Source organism: Anolis carolinensis, unplaced genomic scaffold (genome assembly GCF_035594765.1).
Source record: "Anolis carolinensis isolate JA03-04 unplaced genomic scaffold, rAnoCar3.1.pri scaffold_14, whole genome shotgun sequence".
NCBI classification, from domain to species: Eukaryota; Metazoa; Chordata; class Lepidosauria; order Squamata; family Dactyloidae; genus Anolis; species Anolis carolinensis.
In genome coordinates this window covers 4,218,673-4,235,495 of record NW_026943825.1, presented here as the reverse complement: position 1 = coordinate 4,235,495, position 16,823 = coordinate 4,218,673, and the positions used below count along the sequence as shown (strand labels likewise).

Genomic DNA, 16,823 nt, shown 5'->3' with positions numbered 1-16,823 from the left:
CATGCGCAGTGGCCAAATAAAACAGTCGCGCCCTAACGCCAAAGGAAAGAAGCAGCCGCGCCTGCGCACTGAGAGTAGGGGGGGGGTAAGGTTCCGAGAATGCGCGGTGGGCAAATAAAACAGTCGCACCCTGACTCCAGGCAGAAGCAGACGCGCCTGCGCACTGAGAGGGACCAAAGTTCTGAGCCTGCGCATAGCTGCCGTCTTGGCTGAAGCTTTTTCAAGCATGCGCAGTACAACATCCGCTGAAGACCAGGGTCATTTTGAACTTCAACTCCCAGAAGCCTCGGCTGCCTTGTCCAATGATTAGGAATTCTGGGAAATGAAGTCCAAAAGTCTTAAAGGCCCCACGCTCTGCAGAATAATAATAATAATAATAAAACTTTATTTATACCCCGCCACCATCTCCCCAATGGGGACTCTGGCAATTTCTTTATTATTACAGTAGAGTCTCACTTATCCAACACTCGCTTATCCAACGTTCTGGATTATCCAACGCATTTTTGTAGACAATGTTTTCAATATATTTTGGTACTAAATTCGTAAATACAGTACAGTAGAGTCTCACTTATCCAACATAAACAGGCCGGCATAACATATTGTATATACATATAATATTCATAATATTATATTGCAATACGATATAATACTAATAATACGATATAATAATATTAATTATATATTATATTTTATATGTAATATTACTAATAATATTACAATATATTGATACAGTACAATATAGTAATTTATTACCAGTATGGTAACTATGCTAATAATATAATATTGCATGCAAATTTAATTTGTAAGCCGCTCTGAGTCCCCTTTGGGGTGAGAAGGGCGGCATATAAATATATATATATTTATATATATATATAAATATAATATACTAATATTATAATACATTGTATATACATGTAATATTAATAATAATATTATGATGTAATACAATGTAATAATTATAATTCACTATTATAATTGTATATTTATATTACATGCAATATTACTAATAATATTGCGATATAGTTGTATAATATAATATATTGTATGTATATATACTTGTAAACCGCCCTGAGTCCCCTTCGGAGTGAGAAGGGCGGTATATAAATGTCGCAAATAAATAAATAAATAAATATAAATGATTGTTTTTATTGATGTTGATGTTTTTTACTGGGATAATTGTTTTATTGCTTTGTTACTGTTATTTGTTTTATCGGGCCAGGCCCCATGTAAGCCGCCCCGAGTCCCTTTGGGGAGATGGGGCGGGGTATAAAAATAAAGTTATTATTATTATTATATAGCAAATAAAGAAATAAATAAAATATCACGATGTATTGAAAACATCGACTACAAAAATGCGTTGGATAATCCAGAACGTTGGATAAGCGAGTCTTGGATAAGTGAGACTCTACTGTATTTCTAAAATCTATAGAAAAGACAGCTGTTATAGAACTCTGGTATGCTGATGACAATGTAGTCTATGCGCATTCAGAAGACCTACTAGCCAATCCTTCTGCAATATTATTATTATTATTAAGTAAATGGGTTCCTGGTTATGCACAAAAGTTAATTGAAATTGAAAAGTTTAATTGAAACTTAAAAATCTTAAATTATGTTATAGCCACTGTTTGTTCCTTTTATTTAGACCCACTCTAGAAAAAAAGAGAAGAAGACATAAAAACACAACTAGAAAGAGGAGCATAAAGGGTATACATATGAATGTACTATTGTAAGTCTCTATGTCAAATTTATAATGACATTTATGTGGATATGTTATATGTTTATATGTTTTTGGTTAATTCATTATAATTTTCCCAGATTAATTCACTTGAAGAAGACCTAGTCGAAACCGGTCGTGATCTACTGTGACCTACTTGCTCTTCAGCACAATGAACTGATGGAATAAGTGAACAATTATATATAGAACATATATTGTTGAGTTACAGTCATTTTTGATGTATGGATTATGTTTATTACAATTGTGAATTCTGAACATATTGTATTTTATTCTATATGAGTTTTTACGTTATACTTGTTGACTGAACATTGCTAAAGCAATCACTACATTTGTGGGTATCTAATCCTTCTGCAATGCCAGGAATACAGCTTAATGGTTAACAATTTCCGCGACCTCGGCAGCCACCTTTGCACAAAAGTCAACATTGACGCTGAAATACAACAAAGCAGCTATTTATTTAAGAAAACACTTCAAAGACAGAAAGGGGAAAGGGGGGGGGGAAAGAGTTACAAGCCCAAAAGGAGCAATAGATCTATTTTTATACAAGAAGGGCAAAATATATTATTAGAATTACAGATTTTTTTCTCTCCCCGCTGGATAGAAAATAATAATAAACTGGCTACTAGACCAAAGATTCGATATAAAAGTGTCTTTTTAAAAAGATAACAAAGATAGAATTGAATAGCATAGAAACCAGGCATGGGCGAATTTGGGTCCTCCCTCCCACCATTCCTAACAGCCTCGGGCTTAAGAGGCTGAGAGGGAAAAGGAAAGGGCCTGAAGCTGTTAGGAATGGTGGGAGTTGGAGTCCAAAACGCCTGGAGGGAGGACCCAAGTTGGCCCAGGCCTGATATAAACCGAAAAGCTTGCATTTATTAAGGCAGGTTTTCTTTTTAAAACTTTCTGTCTGGCCATGTTCCGGAAGCATTCTCTCCTGGCGTTTCGCCCACATCTGTGGCAGGCGCCTTCAGAGGTTGGGAGGTCTGTTGGGATACCATACATCGAGGGAACCACTGACCGCATAGGAAAGCTGATGAAGAAACACAACCTACAAACGATCTAGACCAGTGATTCCTAAAGTGGGCACTACCGCCCCCTGGTGGGCGCTACAGTGATCCAGGGGGGCGGTGATGGCCACAGGTGCATTGGGGGCGGGGCCAGGGGAGGGGCGGGGCCTCTTCCCAAGTGCCGGAGACAGGGCTGAGCTTAAGTCTCACCATGTAAGAAAAAAATAATAATAATAATAAATGATGATGATGATGATGATTACCTTTGTTAGATTAAGTCTCACCATGTAAGAAATAAAATAATAATAAATCATTATTATTAATATTACTTATGTTAGCTTAAGTCTCACCATGTAAGAAATAAAATAATAATAATAAATCATTATTATTATTATTATTATTACCTGTGTTAGCTTAAGTCTCACCATGTAAGAAAATAATAATAATAAATCATTATTATTATTATTATTACCTGTGTTAGCTTAAGTCTCACCATGTAAGATATAAAATAATAATAATAATTATTATTATTATTACCTGTGTTAGCTTAAGTCTCACCATGTAAGAAATAAAATAATAATAAAAATTATTATTATTATTATTATTACCTGTGTTAGCTTAAGTCTCACCATGTAGGAAATAAAATAATAATAAACATTATTATTATTATTATTACCTGTGTTAGCTTAAGTCTCACCATGTAAGAAATAAAATAATAATAATGATTATTATTATTATTACCTGTGTTAGCTTAAGTCTCACCATGTAAGAAATAAAATAATAATAAAAATTATTATTATTATTATTACCTGTGTTAGCTTAAGTCTCACCAATGTAGGAAATAAAATAATAAATTATTATTATTATTATTATTATTATTATTATTATTATTATTACCTGTGTTAGCATAAGTCTTACCATGTAAGAAATATAATAATAATAATAATAATAATAATAATAATGATAAATCATTATTATTATTATTATTATTATTACCTGCGTTAGTTTAAGTCTCACCATCATACAAACTTATTCATGGGCAAAAGATTGTACCAGCAATGATTGTTCACGGATACAATTTTATGGAACAAAATAAATCTTATTATACCAAGGATTGGTAAAATGGGGAGAAAACGCATCCTATCCAACATATTTTAACACTACCTGACTGTGTCGAAATACATTTGTAGTTTTGGAAGCTGTTGATCGTTTTCATCCTCCAAAGGATACTTTCAAAAAATCAAATGAAGGGTTTATATGTAGATTATAAAGCCAAGATCCAACCGCCAGGAGAAACAGGTGAACCGCTCTAGGTCTGTAAGGAATGAGTCTTCTTTGTTGAAGGGGCAGAGAAACAGCCCGCTTTCAAGGGGTCCTGGGGGGCAAGCGCTGCCTGTACATCCCCGCAAGGGCTTTGGCGGCGCTGAAGATCATCTGGCGGCGGGACATCCCGGTGAATGCCGCGTGCCAATCGGTCCTGTCGACGTGTGGCAAGGCCTTGGCGATCACTTCGCCCACCGTCACCAAGAGGCCCGACCATCGGAGATTGTAGTCCTGAGGAGTCAGGCTCTGGGCCTGTGGAAGAAAACATTCAGAGAAAAAGCGTGAGAAAAGACAAAGGATTTGTTGACAAAAAAATAACAGCAATTGGCCTGTCTTTGGGAGCACTCTTAATGGACCAGGCTGTGGCGCAGCTGGTTAGTAGCCAGCTGCAATAAATCACTACCGACCATGAGGTCATGAGTTCCAAACTAGCCTGGGTCAGAGTAAGCCCCCGACCATTAATAGTCTAGTTTCAGGACGTGGCAGGAAACTGCTGAGGGTAGGAACTTTCTAAACTCATTAATCGTTCTGAAAAGTGCCTAATTTTGAATGGGGACTATGTTTAAAAGTACAGTAGTCTCACTTATCCAACACTCGCTTATCCAACGTTCTGGATTATCCAACGCATTTTTGTAGTCAATGTTTTCAATACATCATGATATTTTGGTGCTAAATTCGTAAATACATTAATTACTACATAGCATTACTGCTTATTGAACTACTTTTTCTGTCAAATTTGTTGTATAACATGATGTTTTGGTGCTTAATTTGTAAAATCATAACCTAATTTGATGTTTCATAGGCTTTTCCTTAATCCGTCCTTATTATCCAACATATTCGCTTATCCAACATTCTGCCAGCTCGTTGGATAAGTGAGAATCTACTGTACTATTGAAGTATGGCTTTCAACTGTAAATAATAAATATTTTATCCTATACTTTGTTAATTTTTAATTCCAAAACGTAACATACTTTGTGGATAGCCCTTGTATACAGTAGAGTCTCACTTATCCAAGCTAAACAGGCCGGCAGAAGCTTGGATAAGTGAATAACTTGGGTAATAAGGAGGGATTAAGGAAAAGCCTATTAAACATCAAATTAGGTTATGATTTTACAAATTAAGCACCAAAACATGTTATACAACAAATTTGAGAGAAAAAGTAGTTCAATACGCAGTAATGTTATGTTGTAATTACTGTATTTACGAATTTAGCACCAAAATATTATGGTATTTTGGTGCTAAATTCGTAAATACAGTAATTTTGTATTTTGAATATTGAAAACATTGACTACAAAAATGGCTTGGATTATTCAGAAGCTTGGATAAGTGAGGCTTGGATAAGTGAGACTCTACTGTATATTGAAAACATTGACTACAAAAATGGCTTGGATTATCCAGAGGCTTGGATAAGCGAGGCTTGGATAAGTGAGACTCTACTGTATATTGAAAACATTGACTACAAAAATGGCTTGGATTATCCAGAAGCTTGGATAAGTGAGGCTTGGATAAGTGAGACTCTACTGTACTATTGAAGTATGGCTTTCAACTGTATATAATAAATATTTTATCCTATACTTCGTTAATTTTTAATTCCAAAACGTAACATACTTTGTGGATAGCCCTCGTATATGTGCATTGTGATCTGCCCTGAGTCCCTTTCGAGGTGAGAAGGGCGGAATATAAATACTGTAAATAAATAAAATAAAAATAATGCTCACAAAGACTATTTTGCTTCTATAATAATAATAATAATAATAATAATAATAATAATAATGCTCACAAGTCAGTCAAGAGCAGACTTTTGGATAATTTGACACTTGCAGCAAAGACAACTTGTTCCCCTACCACGTCATTGATTCCGTAAGAGCAGACTTTTGGGTCTTGACTTTCATAATCTGATTCTTGCAGCAAAGAGAACTTGTTCCCCTACTACATCATTAATTCCATGCAATCACAAGAGCTTTGGTGATTGCAAGATGTAATGTGTTGCCATCAGCTCTTTTGGATGGGAGATATAAACAAGTGGATCGTTCCAAAAGGGTTTGTACTTGTGACTTGGTCTCTGTTGAAACACTTCATCATTCTTTGTTTGTTTGCCCCAAATATCATAATAATATGGATGAAATACAGGAATTCCTCACCTGTTGGACATATTCGAGAGGTACTGGCGTCGCTTGGGTGAAGGTTTCCAGGTGAATGCCATGAATCGGATCCTCCACAATGATGCAGCCAATGTCAAACCACCTGCAACGAGAAAAAAAAACTGATATTTGATGAGGTTTATTTCAAAACAGACAGGTAGCTTCTGAACGCTATTTCCATACAGATTTCAGAGTTTGAAATGGCCATTTAGGAGGGATATCTCACTTGTCTGGTAGCAGTTCTGCAATAAAATTCTCCACAGACACAGTGGGCTGCTTCTCGTGTATAATCCCTGACCGCCGCAAGCTGTCGATCCTTTCTTGGGCTCCCTGAAAGATAACAGAAGGAGTCGGTAGGAAAATGTTGGACAAAATGGAGCAGAAGATAATTATTCATGCCACTCTTAGATATGTTGGAAATAGCAACTCTCTTCAAGCCTCCACTAGTTATTTATCTATAGGTAGGTAAGGTTTTATAGGAGCTCCAGTGGCAAAGTGTGTTAAAGCACTCAGCTGCTGTACTTGCAGACTGAAAGGTCCCAGGTTCAGATCCCGGGAGCAAATGACTTGAAGGCATACAACAACAATCCTAATTAACTTGACTATCTCATTGGGCAGAAGCAGGCCCACATTTCCCATTGAAATCCTGATAGGTTTATGTTGGTTAAAATTGTTTTTATTTTTAAATATTTATTTATTTACTACATTTATTATATTGTTCATTCATTTAATAATATTGTGCTATGGTAATAATGTAATATATTGTGTATACATATAGTATTGATAATAATATTATAATTTAATACAATATAATACTTATTTATTTATTATAGTATTTCTACCCCGCCCTTCTCACCCAGTATGGGACTCAGGGCGGCTAATAATAATACAATGTAATAATATTGTATAATATAATAATATTAATTATATATTATATATTTTATATATTAGGAGCCTCAGGTGGCTCAGTGTGTAAAAGCGCTGAGCTGCTGAACTTGCAGACCGAAAGGTCCCAGGTTCAGATCCCGGGAGCGGAATGAGCGCCCGCTGTTAGCTCTAGCTTCTGCCAACCTAGCAGTTCGAAAACATGCCAATGTGAGTAGATCAATAGGTACCGCTCCGGCAGGAAGGTAACAGCGCTCCATGCAGTCATGCCAATGGCCACATGACCTAGGAGGTGTCTACGGACAATGCCGGCTCTTTGGCTTAGAAACGGAAATGAGCACCAACCCCCAGAGTCAGACATGACTGGACTTAACGTCAGGGGAAACCTTTACCTTTGCTTTTAGGTAAGGTTTTCCCCTGACATTAAGTCTGTCAATTCCACTCAAAAGAATGTCACAAGCACTCACTTTCAAACCGGCTGCGTAGCCCACGGGTTGCGGGGCGATATTGGACTGTCCGGCTTCTCCGGTGACGGTGGCCATCCCGAAAACCTCCTGGAAAGCGTCTCTCACCGCCGCAACCTTGACCTCTTTGACTGAGGTAACTACGATGTCCAGTTCCCCCCCAGATCCTGTAACGTAAGGATAAACCCATTCAAATTCAATTCCGCCCATACACATAGTGAGGTTGTCCTTTATATCAGGGTGGGCAAAATGCACCGCGAAGTTCACCCCTGAACCCTCTAATTTACTCTCCCAGGCCTTCCCCAACAGCTCAAGACCACTGGAAAAACATGCAGTTGTTGTTGTTATTATTATTATTATTATTATTATTATTATTATTATTACAATATTTATATCCCACCCTTCTCACCCAATAGGGGACTCGGGCGGCTTACAATAAAACACATATATAAAATTGTACAATACATTGTGAATCAATTAAAAAGTTATTAAATTACATCAGACATTCATAAAAACACTTATAAAATACAGATAGGCATGTTCGAGTCTAAAAGACTGGGTCTGTCAATTGAGTTTCAGCTTACATAATAATAATTAGTGCTGCTAATTGTTATTCGAAAGCCTGGCCCCATAACCAAGTTGTGGTCATTGAGTTGCTGTGATTTTTCTGGCCTGTCTGGCCATGTTCCAGAAGCATTCTCTCCTGACGTTTCACCCACATCTATGGCAGGTGGTGAGATCTGCTGGAAACTAGGCAAAGGTTGTGAGGTCTGTTGGAAACTAGACAAGTGGGGTTTATATATCAGTGGAATAATGTCCAGGGTGGGAGAAAGAACTCTTTGTCTGCTTGAGGCAAGTGTGAATGTTGCAATTGTTCGCCTTGATTAGCATTGAATGGTCTTGCAGCTTCAAAGTCTGGCTGCTTCCTGCCTGGGGAATCCTCTGTTGGGAGGTGTTAGCTGGCCCTGATTATTATTATTGTTATTATTATTATTATTATTACGATCTCTACAAGGCAAACAACAACCAGCATGATACCCTGCTAGGCTTGCAAGTATGACTTACTGATATACGGAGCCATGCCGGGGTCCAATGTCGTGATCATGGTTTCCACCGAGTGCTTGGTCTTATCAAGCACCGACTTCACCATCGGGTTTCCGGCCACTCCCTGCAGGAGAAAAAGAAGATTGTCAATATCTTTTTCCCCCAACTAACCACACAGCTTAAATCACATCTATGTTGGCAAATACTTCCCAGTTCCTACAGCTATTGGTGCTTTTCACAAGAAAAGATGCATGGCCCTCAAATGCTGCGACAAGACCCTTTTGAGAGATGATGATGATGATTATTATTATTATTGTGTTGTCGAAGGCTTTCATGGCCAGAATCACTGGGTTGCTGTGAGTTTTCCAGTGGCATTCTCTCCTAATATTTATTTGCAGCATTTATATCCCGCCCTTCTCACCCCAAAGGGGACTCAGGGCAGCTTACAAGTTATATGTACATACAATATATTACATTAGTGGCATAGCACAATATAAGCATTATATTACTAAATTGTACTATATCACTATACTGCAATATTATTAGTAATATTACATGTAATGTCTAATATAAAATTATAATAGTGCATTATTATTATATTGTATTACATAATATTATTATCAATATTATATGCATATACAATATATTATTAGTATAGCACAATATAAGCATTATATTACTATACTAGCTGTGCCCGGCCACGCGTTGCTGTGGCTTAGTCTGGTGGTGCTGGTCAGTCTACATTAGGTTGTATTTATGCTGTGAGCTCCACCTTCTTTATACTCACATTAGTAGTAGTATTTGAAGTCTGTTACCTTCTTCAATTTTTGTGTTGATTGATAATTGCTTGAGATCCCTGTTGTCTTTGGTTTGTTGTTGTAATGTCTGATTCTGCTGAGTGCGGTTTATATTTTTATTGTGGTACAATAGTCTTTTTTTTGTTTTGCCTGTGTAGGAGTTTATTATTATTGTTGTTGTTGTGGTCATGAAGGTTGGATAAGTTAGATGCTACTGTATTGTTTTTTGGAGGCCCAGTGTAGCACTGACTGGCCTCTCAGCCTCAGTGCCTGGCTGTTTCTTGCCTGTGATGGTGTTGATTCTTGTTTTTGTTGTTGTCATTGTTATTATTGTAATTGTTTTTTTGGAGGCCAAGTGTGAATTGGGGAGGTGGATGAGTTGTGTTGTCAAATTTTGTATTTGTTATAGTCACTATGCGTTGTCAGTTTTGTGGGTCCGGATTGTGGTTTTGTGGTGTGGTTGTATTGTTACAACTGAGAGGCAAAGCTTTTGCATTGTTTTGCCAAGTTTTATATTTCTGGGGCGTTTAGTTGTGTTGTTATAGTCATGATGCGTTGTTGTGAGTTTTGTGGGTCCGGATTGTGGTTTTGTAGTGTACTTGTGTTGTTACAACCGGGAGAAAAGGCTTTTGTGTTGTGTTGTCAAATTTTGTATTTCTGGGGCGTTTAGTTGTGTTGTTATAGTCACAATGCATTGTTGTGAGTTTTGTGGGTCCGGATTGTGGTTTTGTGGTGTGGTTGTGTTGTTACAACCGGGAGGCAAGGTTTTTGCATTGTGTTGTCAAGTTTTATATTTCTGGGGCGTTTAGTTGTGTGCCAAGTTTCGTATTTCTGGGACGTTTAGTTGTGTTGTTATAGTCACGATGCATTGTTGTGAGTTTTGTGGGTCCGGATTGTAGTTTTGTGGTGTGGTTGTGTTGTTACAACCGGGAGGCAAGGTTTTTGCATTGTGTTGTCAAGTTTTATATTTCTGGGGCGTTTAGTTGTGTACCAAGTTTCGTATTTCTGGGGCGTTTAGTTGTGTTGTTATAGTCACGATGCGTTGTTGTGAGTTTTATGGGTCCGGATTGTGGTTTTGTGGTGTGGTTGTGTTGTTACAACCTGGAGGGAAGGCTTTTGCATTGTGTTGCCAAGTTTCGTATTTGTGGGGCGTTTAGTTGTGTTGTTATAGTCACGATGCGTTGTTGTGAGTTTTGTGGGCGCTGTGTGGTTTTGTGGTGTGGTTGTGTTGTTATAACTGGAAGGCAAGGCTTTTGCATTGTGTTGGCAAGTTTTGTATTTCTGGGGCGTTTAGTTGTGTTGTTATCGCATGATGCGTTGTTGTGAGTTTTGTGGGTCTGGATTGTGGTTTTGTGGTGTGATTGTGTTGTTGTAACCTGGAGGCAAGCCTTTTGCATTGTGTTGCCAAATTTCGTATTTCTGGGATGTTTAGTTTTGTTGTTATAGTCACTGCGCAAACAACTTTATCATTTTATATATATAGATTGTACTATATCACTATACTGCAATATTATTAGTTATGTTATATGTAATATCTAATATACAATTATAACAGTGTGATATTATTATATTGTATTACATTATAATATTATTATCAATATTATATGCATATACAATATATTATATTATTAGTATAGCATAATATTAGTATTCTATATTATTATATTTTTATATTGACACGGGAGACATGGTGGAATGGTGGTAAGGGTTCTTTCTCCCACCCTGGACATATTCCACAGATACAGTAGAGTCTCACTTATCCAACGTAAACGGGCCGGCAGAATGTTGGATAAGCAAATATGTCGGATAATGAGGAGGGATTAAGGAAAAGCCTATTAAACATCAAATTAGGTTATGATTTTTAAAATTAAGCACTAAAACATCATATTATACAACAAATTTGACAGAAAAAGTAGTTCAATAAGCAGTAACACTATGTAGTAATTACTGTATTTACAAATTTAGCACCAAAATATCACGATGTATTGGAAACATTGACTACAAAAATGCGTTGGATAATCCAGAATGTTGGATAAGTGAGACTCTACTGTATATATACAATCACTTGCTTCACTGCCAACAGAACCTCTGAAGATGTCAGCCACAGATGCCAGAAAAACATCAGGAAAGAATGCTACAGGAACATGGCCATACAGCCCAAAAACCTCAACCCAGATTTTTATGCTGTGTTTTGCTGCCTTGCCAACACAGTTGTAAGCATGGTCTAAAGAGGACACACACTTACTTTAATGAAGCCCCAAAGTCCGCCTCCGGCCGAAGCTTCACCCTGCAAATCCACCACCCGGGGGTCTTCATGTTGCTCTGGGAAAGTAATGGAAGAGGCTCCCCCAGGACCGGGAACCAAGGATGAAGGCATTGACACCTGCTGTGACACAGGGCTTGTTAAGACACCTGTAAATCGAGAACCGACAAAGTAAAAGAATGTTACAGTTAGTTTTTCCGTTGCTGAACTACAGACAGTCCCCAAGTTACAAAAAGATCAGTTCTGGGGGTTTCAGAACGTTTCACGCATCCACTGATTTTTGGGAAATTTTCAAAGTTGCTGTGAATTTTCCAGGCTGTATGGCTATGTTCCAGAAACACTCCCTCCTGACGTTTCGCCCACATCTACAGCAGGCATCCTCAGAGGTTGTGAGGTCTGTTGGAAACTAGGCCAGTGGGGTTTATATATCTGTGGAATAATGTCCAGGGTAGGAGAAAGAACTCCTGTTGGTTTGAGGCAAGTGGGAATGCTGCCTTTGGCCACCTTGATTAGCACTGAATAGCCTTGCAGCTTCAAAATTACAAGTCGAACCCTTCCCAAACATTTAGGACTGTGTGATGTATTTTTGGATGATGAGCTCAGTAAAGTGGCCTTTTATTTATTTATTTATTTCAATTACAGTAGAGTCTCACTTATCCAACACTCGCTTATCCAATGTTCTGGATTATCCAATGCATTTTTGTAGTCAATGTTTTCAATACATCGTGTTATTTTGGTGCTAAATTCGTAAATACAGTAATTACTACATAGCATTACTGTGTATTGAACTGCTTTTTCAGGCAAATTTGTTGTATAACATGATGTTTTGGTGCTTAATTTGTAAAATCAATCTAATTTAATCTTTAATAGGCTTTTCCTTGATCCCTCCTTATTATTCAACATATTCGCTTATCCAACATTATGCCGGCCCATTTATGTTGGATAAGTGAGGCTCTACTGTATTTATACCCCGCCCTTCTCACCCAAGGGGACTCAGGGCGGCTTACAAGTGGCAATTGATGCCGTTACACTGTTATACAATGAACTAAAATGTTAAAAAAGTTAAAACAGTCATAAAAGACAATATACAAAGTTTAAAACAATGCAACGTGCTTATGCCATTTATCCACCAGACCTTATACAAGAGCCTTTTGCAGTTGACAGATCATAATTTTGTCAATGTTTATTGTTTCCAAATGCTGTCTGAGATTTTTTGGCACGGCACCCAGTGCGCCAGTTAACACCGGGACTACCTGTACTTGTTTATGCCAGAGCATTTGCAGTTCGATTATTATTATTATTATTATTATTATTATTATTATTATTATTATTATTACTATTATTATTATTTATAATAACAAAAGTTCACATAGAAAAGAAGATAAAATCTCACTTTTACCTGTGACAGAAGGGGCCGAAAATGAGGGCATCAGCGGCGTCTGTGGCGCTCGCCCCGCGTGTCCTTTTGTGATGTCATAAGTTGAGCTGATAGAAAAGCCGGAGATGGGGGGGCCGCTCGGTGGGGCAGACAGGACCGGGCCCGGAGTGGAGCTTAAGGGGGGAGAGGATGGGAACGGGGGCACGGGGCTGCTGAAAGAGGAAGTAATGGGGGGAACAGCGGCGAATGGCCCCGCCGAAACAGACACCGAGGGCACAAAGGGCAAAGGAGGAGGAGGGAGAGGGCCCGTGGAAGGAAGAGTGGAAACCGCGGGCGGCAAAGGCGAGGCAAAGGTCTGGGGAGGAAATGTGGAGACCGCCGGGGTCTTTGGGGGCGCAATCGCACTGGCTGCAGCTGCAGAGGAAAAGACAGAAAAAAATTAGGCTAGGGCTTCTTCCGCTTACAGCAAATTTTGGGTCAGGAAATCTTTATACAACTCCAGCTATAAAAATATACAGGCAATCCCCGAGTTACAAACACCTGACTTTCAAAAAACTCCTAGTTAAAAACAGGGCTGAGACAACAGGAAGTGAGAGTGGTGTTATATATATATATATATATAAACACACACACACACATATATATTATTATTTATTTATTTACTACATTTATATCCCGCTTCTCTCACCCCGGAGGGGACTCAGAGCGGCTTACAAATCAAATATACATACAATATATTATTAGCATAGCACAATATAAACATTAAATTACTACATTGTACTATATCATTATATGGTAATATTATTAGTAACATTACATTTAATATATTATAATTAATATTATTATATTATATTATTATTAGTGTAATATTTTATTACATTATAATATTATTATCAATATTATAAGTATATACAATATATTATATATTTATAAATTATTTTGTGTGTGTGTGTGTGTGTGTGTGTGTGTGTATATATATATATATATATATATATATATATATATATATATATATATATACACACTATTAGCATGGCATGTTGCTATGTCACAGGAGACAAGATGGAACCATTTTCCTGGCTCTCAGGTTGCTATGATGTCTTCCTCCGCCCCCCCCCGTTCTTCACTCTGGTCCCAGAGTGGCAGTTATTCCTTGGTGGGAGGGGCTCCCAATTGATGGAACAGGAGACAGGATGGTATGATGTCTTCCCGCCCCCCGCCCCCCCGCGTTCTATATATATATACACACAAGCAGTCCCGAGTTACAAATATCCGACCTACAAATGATTCCAGATCCATTGAGCCATGTAGGAGTTTTTGTGGCACAGACAAATAAGCAAATATGCATTAATTTGACATATCTACCTAATGAGGTGGTGGTGCTTGGTGGAGGGGTTCCGGGGGGAGTCGTCTCTATGCCACTCTCTTCCATCATTTTCTCCACAATAACACAGACCTTTAAGAAAAGAAAAAAATGTATTATTATTATTATTATTATTACTATGATATGGATTTAATGCTGACAGTTTGAAATTGCCCACTTCAAGGCCCAGCTGTGGGTCATACTATTCTATTATTATTAATATTATTGTTGTTGTTGTTGTTGTTAGATACACAACAAGATGAGTACACAGCAAACAAGATCACTATGTTGCCTGTTGTATTGGATCACGGTGGACACTTGCCAAGTGTCTAGGACTATATGATGTATACTTATAATTATTATATGGATTTAGTGCTGACAGGTTCAAATTGCCCACTTCAAGGCCCAGTTGTGGGTCAAACTATTAATATATTATTATTATTATTATTATTATTATTATTATTATTATTATATGGATTTAGTGCTGACAGGTTCAAATTGCTCACTTCAAGGCCCAGCTGTGGGTCAAACTATTAACATATTATTATTATTGTTGTTGTTGTTGTATTGATGTAATGCTGACAGTTTCAAACTGCCCAGTTCAAGGCCTAGCTGTGGGTCAAACTATTATTATTATTATTATTATTATTATTATTATTATTATTATTATATTGATGTAATGCTGACAGGTTCAAATTGCTCACTTCAAGGCCCAGCTGTGGGTCAAACTATTAATATATTATTATTATTATTATTATTATTATTATTATTATTATATTGATATAATGCTGACAGTTTCAAACTGCCCACTTCAAGGCCCTGCTGTGGGTCGGGTCAAACTATTAATATATTACTATTATTATTATATTTACGTAATGCTGACAGTTTCAAACTGCCTACTTAAAGCCTAGCTGTGGGTCAAATTATTAATATATTTATTATTATTATTATTATTATTATTATTATTATTATATTGATGTAATGCTGACAGTTTCAAACTCCCCACCTCAAGGCCCAGCTGTGGGTCAAACTATTAATTTATTATTATTATTATTATTATTATTATTATTATTATTATTATTATATTGATGTAATGCTGACAGTTTCAAACTCCCCACCTCAAGGCCCAGCTGTGGGTCAAACTATTAATTTTATTATTTTTATTTTTATTATTATTATTATTATTATTATTATTATTATTATTATTATGATATTGATGTAATGCTGACAGTTTCAAACTCCCCACCTCAAGGCCCAGCTGTGGGTCAAACTATTGATTTATTATTATTATTATTATTATTATTATTATTATTATTATTATATTGATGTAATGCTGACAGTTTCAAACTCCCCACCTCAAGGCCCAGCTGTGGGTCAAACTATTATTATTATTATTATTATTATTATTATTATTATTATTATTATTATATTGATGTAATGCTGACAGTTTCAAACTCCCCACCTCAAGGCCCAGCTGTGGGTCAAACTATTATATTATTATTATTATTATTATTATTATTATTATTATTATTATTATATTGATGTAATGCTGACAGTTTCAAACTCCCCACCTCAAGGCCCAGCTGTGGGTCAAACTATTATATTATTATTATTATTATTATTATTATTATTATTATTATTATTATTATTATTATTATTATTATTATTATTATATTGATGTAATGCTGACAGGTTCAAATTGCTCACTTCAAGGCCCAGCTGTGGGTCAAACTATTAATATATTATTATTATTATATTGATGTAATGCCGACAGTTTCAAACTCCCCACCTCAAGGCCCAGCTGTGGCTAATGGAACCTTCTAATCGTTGAGTTTTGGACCTCTAACTTCTAGAACCCCTGACAACTAGCCTAAACTGCTTAGCGCTTCTGGGAGTTGTAGTCCTGTAAACCAGGAGTCCCGAAGGTGGTACAGGAGAAGGATGGGGCTTCGAGACTCCATTTCCCACAAGGCACCGCTCCGCGCAGGCGCAGGAGCCTTCTTGCCACGTCTCGCCTCTTATGTTTCTCCTCAGCTCGAGGGGAGCTCGGTTCTCCTCAAGGAAGGAAGTGAGACTCCATTATAAGCCAAATAAAGCAAATAAAATTAAAAAAACGAATAAAGAGGAAACCATCAACACTAGTTGTCAATAATAATGATAATAAAGTGACGAAAATAGGCGCCAATCCCCCTCAGGGCCTCTTTTCCCGCGCTTTTTGATTACCTCAGGGCTCGGCGGTAATGGCGGCTACTGGTAGGATCCCGGTGCTCTTTCCGCGGCGCCCGGTGGACTTGCCGCCGGCTCCAGGCTCGAAAATGGCGAGCCGGGAGCCTCCTCCTTGACCTCAGGCTGCCACGTTCGCTTTCCCCGCCTCTCTTCTACTTTCGGGCCCTTTAAGGATTTGTTGGACTTCAACTCCCAGC

The 16,823-nt window shown here is 37.4% G+C and overlaps 1 protein-coding gene and 1 long non-coding RNA gene across 2 annotated transcripts; one reads left to right on the top strand and one right to left on the bottom strand.

Moving 5' to 3' along the window:
- Positions 1-880: 880 nt before the first annotated feature.
- LOC134294395 (uncharacterized) lies at positions 881-1,990 on the top strand. Its single transcript, XR_010001316.1, has 2 exons — positions 881-1,726; positions 1,816-1,990. It is a non-coding gene; the product is annotated as an uncharacterized LOC134294395 (long non-coding RNA).
- Positions 1,991-2,171: 181 nt separating this feature from the next.
- prrc1 (proline rich coiled-coil 1) lies at positions 2,172-16,767 on the bottom strand. Its single transcript, XM_062965301.1, has 9 exons — positions 16,624-16,767; positions 14,403-14,493; positions 13,059-13,451; positions 11,642-11,808; positions 8,621-8,723; positions 7,559-7,722; positions 6,433-6,536; positions 6,207-6,309; positions 2,172-4,317 (listed from the first exon to the last, which is right to left on the bottom strand). The coding sequence occupies exons 2-9, from the start codon at positions 14,470-14,472 to the stop codon at positions 4,108-4,110; spliced, it is 1,314 nt and encodes a 437-aa protein (XP_062821371.1). The 5' UTR covers positions 14,473-14,493; positions 16,624-16,767; the 3' UTR covers positions 2,172-4,107.
- Between the last annotated feature and the right edge of the window lie 56 nt (positions 16,768-16,823).